The sequence below is a fragment of the Bos taurus genome, chromosome 26 (genome assembly GCF_002263795.3).
Source record: "Bos taurus isolate L1 Dominette 01449 registration number 42190680 breed Hereford chromosome 26, ARS-UCD2.0, whole genome shotgun sequence".
Lineage (NCBI taxonomy): Eukaryota > Metazoa > Chordata > Mammalia > Artiodactyla > Bovidae > Bos > Bos taurus.
Genome location: NC_037353.1, coordinates 44369660 through 44379258, shown reverse-complemented (window position 1 = coordinate 44379258; position 9599 = coordinate 44369660). Strand labels below are relative to the sequence as shown.

The following is a 9599-nucleotide window of genomic DNA, read 5'->3' as shown; positions in this document are numbered from 1 at the left end:
GAAAAGATCAAAACAACCATTCACTCAGGGCAGCCCTAATTGACTGTGGCATCTGGTGGTTTTATTACTCTGTAATAAGGTTATGCACTTTCTTGAGTTCTTTAATCACTATACACATAGATTCCCATCTGTCTTTTACCATATTCTACACCAGCACTTGCCTGAAGATCTTGGAACGTCTTGCGTCACAGGACATACACATGTGGTCCTAACTGGGATTTCTGTGAGCTGGAAAGGCAACTATTGATGCCGCTCACCTCCAGGGACTTGTTAACGTTCACTGGTTGAGAGCAGTCTCTCCCCAGTGAGGTGCTCCTGCGGAAGCTGAAGCACACAGAGGTTAGGGGTCTTGGAAAGGGCCAGGTGCCTGGTTAGCTGCTGCGTGGACACAGCATCCTGACTTCACTTAGAGCTTTCTTCTCATTTAGCTCTCCCATTACCCGTGGTTGGCCTACTTGGGCGGGCATGAAGGGGTGGGGGTGGGGGACCCTAGGGCATTCATTTCACCTGGCATAAAGTCCTTCCTCCACCAGTGACGTCAAGTCAGAAGAGGCCAGAATGCTAATTTTCAAGGCAGGGTGCCAGCCACAAATGGAATTAGCCTTGGGCAGGAAAGCCAAATACTGCGACGGTCCGTCCCACCCATTTCTCAGATCTACCCACGACGTGGAGAGATGAGGTGATCTGTACGTGTGGGTCGCTGAACGCTGTCAGCTTAGTTATCTGCTGTGGCTTCCCTACCGCCGGGCTTTTTCCAAAATGCAATGGCTTGAATAGTCTCTCACAAACAGCCGTCCCCATATCTAAGGTGCGCATACGCCGGGCACCCCGAAGCAGTGGGTGCGTCTGATGCTGGCTGGAGAGAGGCGGGACAGAGGGGAGGCCTAGCCCGGTGCACTCCTGGGCTAGGGTCCGAGGCGGCGCCGGGAGGAACGCAAAACAGCCGACCCCGCGGGGGCCGGAGCAGTAGAGAGGGTGGCCTCCCGCCTCCTAGAGGCGCCAGCCCGCCCGTCCGCTCTGCCCGCGCCGCGTCTCTATGGCGGCCCCAACGGCCGTCCGGGGCGCGGAGCGCGATGAACGAGGGCGCGGACTACGGTGGCGGCGCGGGAGGCGCGGCGCGGTCCCCAGGGTGCGGCCCCGAAGGGGGTGGGTTTGTCCCGTCTGCGCTGGGAACCCGAGAGCAGTGAGTGTGGCGCGGGGCAGGGGAGGGTGAGCGTGGCTGGCCCGGGTCCCGGGAGAGGGGACGGAGGCATGGATCTCTGACGTGGTGATGGTGGTGGTGGGGGTCCCGGCAGATGGGGAGAGCCTGAGCGGGGCGTGATGGGTGGAAGCCGCAAGGGCCATCTTGGGAGAGAGTCAGGGGGACCTTCGGGATGGAGTCCGGAGGGCCACATGTGAACAGGCCTTTCAAAGACTTTGACGTCTGAGGGGCCCGTGGGGTGCGGGGCGGGCCTTAAAGGTCCTGACTGGGCTTTTTTAGGGAGTCTTAAGCTTTTGGAGGTAGGCTTGAAGAAATGGTGGTGGTGGAGAAGACTCTTGAGAGCCCATTGGACTGCAAGGAGATCCAACCAGTCCATCCTAAAGGAGATCAGTCCTGGGTGTTCATTGGAAGGACTGATGTTGAAGCTGAAACTCCAATACTTTGGCCACCTGATGCGAATAACTGTCTCTGAAAAAGACCCTGATGCTGGGAAAGATTGAAGGCGGGAGGAGAAGGGGACGACAAAGGATGGGATGGTTGGATGGCATCACCTACTCGATGGACATGAGTTTGAGCCACCTCCGGGAATTGGTGATGGACAGGGAGGCCTGGTGTGCTGCCGTTAATGGGGTTGCAAAGAGTCGGACACGACTGAGCGACTGAACTGAACTGAGGAAAGGGAACGAGCGCGCGTGGGTCTGACAAGTAGGGCTGGTGGGCAAGGGTGGGAGCCGGGCGACAATTGCCCGGCTTAGGGACCTGAGACGGAGAAGGCAATGGCACCCCACTCCAGTACTCTTTGCCTGGAAAATCCCATGGATGGAGGAGCCTGGTAGGCTGTAGTCCATGGGGTCGCTAAGAGTCCGACACGACTGAGCGACTTCCCTTTCACTTTTCCCTTTCATGCATTGGAGAAGGAAATGGCAACCCACTCCAGTGTTCTTGCCTAGAGAATCCCAGGGATGGGGGAGCCTGGTGGGCTTCCGTCTATGGGGTCACACAGAGTCGGACACGACTGAAGCGACTTAGCAGCAGCAGCAGCAGTAGTACATTATTAGTACATTACTAGTACAAGGAGATGGAGAAGGCAATGGCACCCAACTCCAGTACTCTTGCCTGGAAAATCCCATGGACAGAGGAGCCTGGTAGGCTGCAGTCCATGGGGTCGCTGAGAGTCCGACACGACTGAGCAACTTCCCTTTCACTTTTCACTTTCATGCATTGGAGAAGGAAATGGCAACCCACTCCAGTGTTCTTGCCTGGAGAATCCCAGGGATGGGGGAGCCTGGTGGGCTTCCGTCTATGGGGTCACACAGAGTCGGACACGACTGAAGCGACTTAGCAGTAGCAGCAGCAGCAGCAGCAGCAGCAGCAGGGACCTGAGAAGGTTCAGTGGAGGAGGGCAGGGACATGGAAGCTAGGAGGGGTGGGAGTCGGGGATGGTCTAAGGAGGGAGCAAGGAGACAGTGAGCATCTTGGGATAGGAGAAAGTGATCTGACCTAAGCAGATGCTCAGTAACCATTTAGTGGGTTAGTAGATAGATGAATGAATGACTGACCGTGGGGAAAGGTAAGGATGAGAGGTAACTGGGAGAGAGACCAGGGATTCTAGAGACAGGAAGTAGGAAGAGGCGGCCATCGATGGGGGAAGAGTCCTTAAAAGGAGTAAGAGTAAGTTTTAAACTTAAAGCTGACTTTTAAGCGGAGCTTATCTTTAATGAATTCCATTGAGAGTAATCACCTCATTGGTAGAAAATTCTCGTATCTCTGCATTTGAGAGTGAAATGTACTGTAATGACACTGCCTGTACAGTTTTGGACTTGTGTTTGGGACTTGGGGATCCTTGGACGGATACGCCTTTGTATTTTTTAAGCTAAAACATACACCGTTTTTAATGTTAGGCATTGTTGTGAGTGCTGTGAATGTATACATTTACTCTCATTTTTTTAACACGAGGATGTTAAGAGATTGAGCGATGTGCACTTATCAACACTAATAATGTTTTAAGTTTTTGTCATAGCTATCCCGGTAATGTATGAGAACTATACATTGAATTCATAATACAGTTTAATTCAATAATTTGGTTTGCATTTGATTATTTATATAGTTGGGATGCTGTCTATAAGAGAGAACTGCAAACTTTCCAAGAATACGGAGATACAGGAGAAATCTGGTGAGTTAGAGAAAATAGTGGGAGTATGATCCAGAAGCTTATGTAGGGGTGTGTGTGTATCTTTTAAGTGCTTATCCCAGAGAAAGTAAAAATCTTGGGAACCTTGGACTGAGTCTGGCTTAAATGGGTAGATTTAAAGAATCACTCTCTTTTCTTTTTTAATGGCCTAGGTATAAATTTGATGACAGTCTTAGGAAATAACCCTGATTGTATAATTGTCCATTTTCAATAAGCAGTGCAGTTTTGAACCAACAGCATGTACAAATGTTAATGCTGATGTAGAGAAATGTTGATAAGTAACATATCAACCTTATCCATTCTGTTCTATTCTTGGGGGTGTTTCCTCCTTAATAATAGAGATGAAGATTAAGTTTACAGGTAGTATTTCTTACTTTCAAAAAAAAATCTTAATTGAGCGTATTGAATAAGCTATGTAGGTGGGATATAGCTGTAACCTTTGTTCTCTAGCCCTTGGTAGTTGGACTGACTGATTCTCTGTTTCTAATAGGTTTGGAGAAGAGAGTATGACTCGACTAATAAGGTGGATGCAGAAACACAAGATTCCATTGGATGCTTCAGTGCTTGATATTGGAACTGGAAATGGTGTTTTCCTGGTTGAACTTGTTGGTACTATTAATATTCATGTGTTAGAGCCAAATTTAAAAATGAAATTAGGAAAAAAGACCTTGCAATTAGGGATACTCTAATCTAACAGTCTAATCCAGCAGTCTAACTCTTAAGTAGTAAAGCTGTCATGCCACTTAGTTTGAGAGTCACATAGTATGAGAGGAGACTGTATGGGTTGTGAGAAAGCACTAAATGAGAAAAACGGGGGATCTGAGTTCTAGTCTTGGTCCTTCTTGCTGTAGTCTCGACCTTGAACAAGCTCTTATTTCTTTTCTCAGGTTTAGTTCTTTCTTAAAGATTTTACCTAGGTGATCTCTATGGGTTTCTTCTAGTTCAAAACTCTGGAAATCTGTATGTATTGCAATATAAAAGGAAGGTGATTCTTTGACTTCCAATAGAACATATCCCTCTTCTCAGGTGAGCACATGGTTTGAAGGCTGTTTTGCATATGGTCTGCAAAGAGCGTTTTGTCCATGGAGCTAAGTTTTGGTACAGGGTCTGCTCCTAGCTAAACTGCCGCTGTTATATGCCTGTAGTGCCAAGTGCTGTGGAGGGAGTGTGAGACAGGCTTCGTCTTTGATAGTTCTACTGTTTTAGTTTGTAAGGATATATACAGAACAGTCAAATGTATTAAGTGACTACTACTTGCCAAGCCTTGTGCTGGGCACTGGAAATAAGAAAATTTAGACCTTGGTGCTTGAGTTATTCACAGTACAGTATAGACTGACATAGACATGAATAACTAATGCTATAGCTTGATGTGCACAATAATATATATGCTGAGTGTAGGAAAGGGAGTGATTAAAGGGAGTGATTTGGGGAAGAGGGAAGAGAAAGGGTCTTAGAGGAGCTAATATCCAAGATTGGTGGAAATTGTGTTGAGTGTGAGTAGAGTATAAAGAGGGAGAGAATTTCAAGAAGTGGAAACAGTATTTAAAGGGATGAAGGTTTGAAACATCATAACATGTTCTGGCCCTCTGAATTTGGTAAATTAGATTATAAAGTGTGTTGTGGGATAGACAGAATGGAGGATTAGATTAAAAGTAGGAGCCATATCATGCCATGTGTAAGAGCTTAGATTTTGCTTTTAGGCTTTGGGGAGCCATTCAAATGTTTGAAGCCATGAAATATGATTAGAAAAAATTGTAATAATTTTTTTTGAAATGTTGGGGTGTTGCATATGTACATTAAAGTGTGCAAACCAAACGAGTATGACTCAGTGCATTATCACAGTGAACAGACCTGTCACTCTAATCAAGATGTAGAATATTACAGACTCCAGAAAGCCCCCTTGAATTCCCTACTAAACCTCTCAGAGTTATTCCTCCTTCCTTTCTAAAGGTTATCACAGGGGTTTTAACATCACAGATGAATTTGCCTAATTTGGATGTGTAAATGCAAGCCTTCAGTGTGTGCTTTCCAGTGTCTTTTGCTCAGCATTCTGTGAGAGTCACTCAACTTGTTGCTCGTAGCAGTTGATTCATTTTTGTTGCTGTATATGATTCTTTGTACGATTATATCACAGTTTTACTTACTCATTCTGTTGTTTACCTATAGATTCTTTTGGATTTTAGTAGCTTACATGTAGAGGCTAATGATTGATCCTTTGTGACTGATAGTTTAACTATAGGTTCTTTTACAGACTGAAAGACTAACACACACACACATATAATTATGCAAACTGTAAATAATGGTAGTTTTAATCTTTCCTTTCCAATCCTTTGTAATTTTTCCCCCTTGTTACACTGTTGGGATCTTTGGGAGAATGTTAAAAATTAGTGGTGACAGAACACATCCTTGTCTTTTTTTGCCCTTTTCAGAGAATGCATTTGGTGTTGCACTGTTAGGTATGATGTATCTAATGAGTTAGTTTTGTAGATAACTCTGTTATCAGACCAAAGTTTCCTCGTATTTCTCCTTTGCTAAGTATGTGTGTGTGCTGTTATTGATTAGATGTTTTTCCTGTATCTATTGAGATAATTATGTGAATTTTTTCCTGTATTCTGTTCATGTTAAATGCGTTTCGAGAATAAACCCAACTGATATGTAATAGATCAGTTTGAGAAGGATTTACATCTTTATAATGTTGAGTCTGTGAATCCATGGACATGATGAATTCGTCCATTTATTTAGTTCTTAATTTTCTCTCAGTAGTATTTTGTTGTTTTCTCTGTAGAGATCTTATATATTTTTCCTCGATTGACTCCTAGTTTTTTGTTGTTGTAATTGCTATTGTTACGCTTTTAAACTTTCATTTTCTAATAGTTTATGCTATTATGTATAAGTGCAGGAGGTTTTATATTGATCTTGTATCCAGTGAGTCACACATTCTTTCCAATAGTTCGTTTATAGATTCTTTTTTAAAATTAAAAAAAAAAATTTAAACATTTTATATTGGAGTAAAGTTTCAGGTGTGCCGCAAAGTGACTCAGTTATGTATATACGTGTATGTATTCTTCTTCAAATTCTTTTCCCATTTAGTGTGTTACATAATATTGATTGAGTTCCCATAGGGATACAGTAGGTCCTATAGATTCTTGTGAATTTTCTATAAAGACTTTAATGTCGTGTGTAAATAATAGTGGTATTTCTTTTGTTCCATTCTTAATATTTTATTTATTAAAATGCTGTGTACTCTTTAGGTCAATGTAGAATAGAAATCATGAAGGCAGATAGCCCTCTAACACTGCCTGTTGTAAGAGGAAAGCTTCTAATATTTCACTGTTAAATATGATATTAGCGCTAGGCTTTTGTAGGTATTTATTGAAGTTGATGATGTTTCTTTATATTCTAGATTGTTAAGAGTTTTTAATCTTAATGGATAGTGCACTTGATCTTTTGCTTTCTTTGATATTCACTGATATGATCAAATGATTTTTCTTCTTGATTTTGTTAGAATTGAATTGATTGATTTTGGTGGGGGCTCCTCAGTTTTTTTTTTAATTGACAATTTTATTGAGATAATTTTAGTGGTTGATTGATTTTAAAACAAACTTCCATTCCTGAAGTAAACCATGTTTGGTCATGGTGTATTATCCTTTTCATATAATGTTGGATTTGATTTGGTAGTATTTTACTTAGGAATTATATAGTGTCCTGTTAGTCACTCAGTCATGTCCGACTCTTTGCGACCCCATGGACTGCAGCCCACCAGGCCCCTCTGTACATAGGATTTTCCAGGCAAGGATACTGGAGTGGTTTGCCATTTCCTTCTCCAGCAGATCTTCCTGAGCCAGGGATCGAACCCAGGTCTCTTGCACTGCAGGCAGATTGTATATAGCTTTATAAGAGAGATTAACCAGTAATTTTTCTTATTTGGAATTTTAATGTAAGGTTTTTTTTTATCAAGGTTATGCTGCTCTAATAAAATGAGATGAGAATTGTCTTTATTTTTTTCAGACGATTTTTGTAAGATTGGCTTTGTTTCTTAGATGTTTGGAAGAATTCATGGTGACATTCTGTGAATGCTATCTTGACTAATGTAGCTTTTCAGTGAATCTTAAAGTTGGGTAGTGTGATTCTTTCAACTGTATTCTTTTTCAAATGTTGTTTTGTCTGTTCTAGTTCCTTTACATTTCCAAATGAATTTAAGAATTAATTTGTAAACATCTACAAAAGAATCCATGCTGAAAATTTGGTTTAAATTGAGCTGAATCTATTGTTTGAGGAGACTCCACATCTTTTGGGGAAGGAAATGGCAACCCACTCCAGTATTCTTGCCTGGAGAATTCCATGCACAGGGTAGCCTGGTGGGCTACAGTCCATGCGGTTGCAAAGAGTTGGACACAACTGAGCAACTAACACACACGACATCTTTACTGAGTCTTCCAATTCATGAACATGGTATGTCTCTTCATGTATTAGATCTTCTTTGATTTCTTTAATCAGTATTGTTTAGTTTTCAGCATACAGATCTGTACATATTTTTTAGACTTATACCTGTGTATTTGTGTGTGTGTGTGTGTGGAGTATTTAAAGTGGTATTGGTTTTTGAAATTCAGTTTCCAGTGTTTATTGCTAGAAATATGATTGATTTTTGTTTGTTTCTCTTGTGTCCTTTAATCTTGCATTTAATTGGTTCTACAAGTTTTTTGGTGGATTTTCTGAGATTTTCTATATAGACAGTCATGTTAATTATGAATAGGGTAAGTTTATTTGATTCTTTGCAATATGTATGCCTTTCTTTTTTTTCCTGCCTGATGACACTACATAGGTCTTCTAATACACATATAGCCTAAGACTGGTGATGGTGCATTTCTGCCTGGTTCCCATCCTAGGTGGAGTCTTCCGTTTTCCACCATTAAGTATGTATGTTAGCTGCAGGGTCTTATTAGATACATACTCTTTATCGTATTGAAGAAGTTCCCTTGTGTTTCTAGGATGACTGTTGAATTTTGTAAAAAAGTAGAATGAAATAATTTTTTTGCATCAATGAATATAATCCTGAGGTTTATTTTTTCTTTAGATTATTGATACAGTGGATTGTATTGATTTTCAAATATTGACCAGTATTGAACTTGTGGAATATGCTTCATTCGGTCATAATACCTAATTCTATTTCTGTATTGCTAGATTCAGTTTGTTAATACTGTGTGGAGAACTTTTGCGTCTGCATTCTTGAGGGATATTTGTCTGCAGTTTCCCTCAGTCCTGAAGTGTCCTTATCTGGTTTTTGCTTCAGGGTATCCCTGGCCTTATGAAAAGACCAGGAAAGCATTGTCTCCTTTTTTAATTGTTTGAAGATACTGTGAAGCACTAGTGTCGTCTCTTCTTGAATGTTTGGTAGAATTCACAGTTAAACTATTTAACCTGGAGATTGCTTCACTAAAGGTTTAAAGTATGGATTAAATTTAATAGTCATTTGAGAGAGTTTGCATGGTTTGCAGTTTTTGAGGAATTAGTCCATTTTGAATTTGTGTGTATAGAGTTCTGCATTGTATTCTCGTTATCCTTTTAACATCTGTGGAATATGTATTGATGGGGCCTTGTTCATTCCTAATATCGGTTACTCTGTCTTCTCTTTTTTCTTTGATGATGATGCTAGAAATTCATTTTTTCCTGTCTTTTATAAAACTTGGCTTTTTTTTCATTGACCTTGTTTTTATGTTTTCAGTTTCAATGAGTTTTGCTCTTAATTTTATTATTTTTTCATTCTTTTTGCTTTTAATTTATTTTTGCTCTTTTTTCTAGCTTCTTAAAGTAAAAGCTTTAGATTTTTGATATTAGATTTTCCTTTTCTGATATAATCATTTAATGATATAAATGCTAAAAATTTTCCTATAGGTGCTCCTGCACCCTTCAGACTTTGATATGCTTTCTTTTTCTTTTCTTTTCTTTTTTTGGCTGTGCCATGTGTCTTTTGGGATTTTAGTTCCTTGACCAGGGATTGAACCCAGGCCCTTGGCAATAAAAGAACAGAGTCCCTAACCACCAGGACCACCAGGGATTCTCTAATTTTCCTCTTTGATCCATGGATTATTTAGAACTTTGTTCTTTAATTTCCAATTGTTGGGGATTTTTTCTTTTTGTTCAGTTCAGTCAGTTCAGTTGCTCAGTCGTGTCCGACTCTTTGTGACCTCATGAATCGCAGCACGCCAG

The 9599-nt window shown here is 41.3% G+C and overlaps 1 protein-coding gene across 8 annotated transcripts in view; it reads left to right on the top strand.

Moving 5' to 3' along the window:
- Positions 1 to 1041: 1041 nt before the first annotated feature.
- EEF1AKMT2 (EEF1A lysine methyltransferase 2) overlaps positions 1042 to 9599 on the top strand; it is a 70892-nt gene continuing 62334 nt past the window's right edge. For 6 of the 8 annotated variants that reach the window (XR_009493025.1, XR_009493026.1, XM_024986043.2 and 3 more), the window contains exons 1-3: positions 1042 to 1183; positions 3309 to 3374; positions 3883 to 3997. Coding sequence is in view for 6 of the 8 variants with exons in the window: in XM_024986043.2 (XP_024841811.1) it covers positions 1074 to 1183; positions 3309 to 3374; positions 3883 to 3997 (291 nt within the window). In the remaining 2 variants the exon portion in view is untranslated. Of the gene's footprint in view, positions 1184 to 3308; positions 3375 to 3882; positions 4002 to 9599 lie in introns of all 8 variants that reach the window. The other 2 variants (XM_059882103.1, XM_059882104.1) reach the window with 2 other exon arrangements.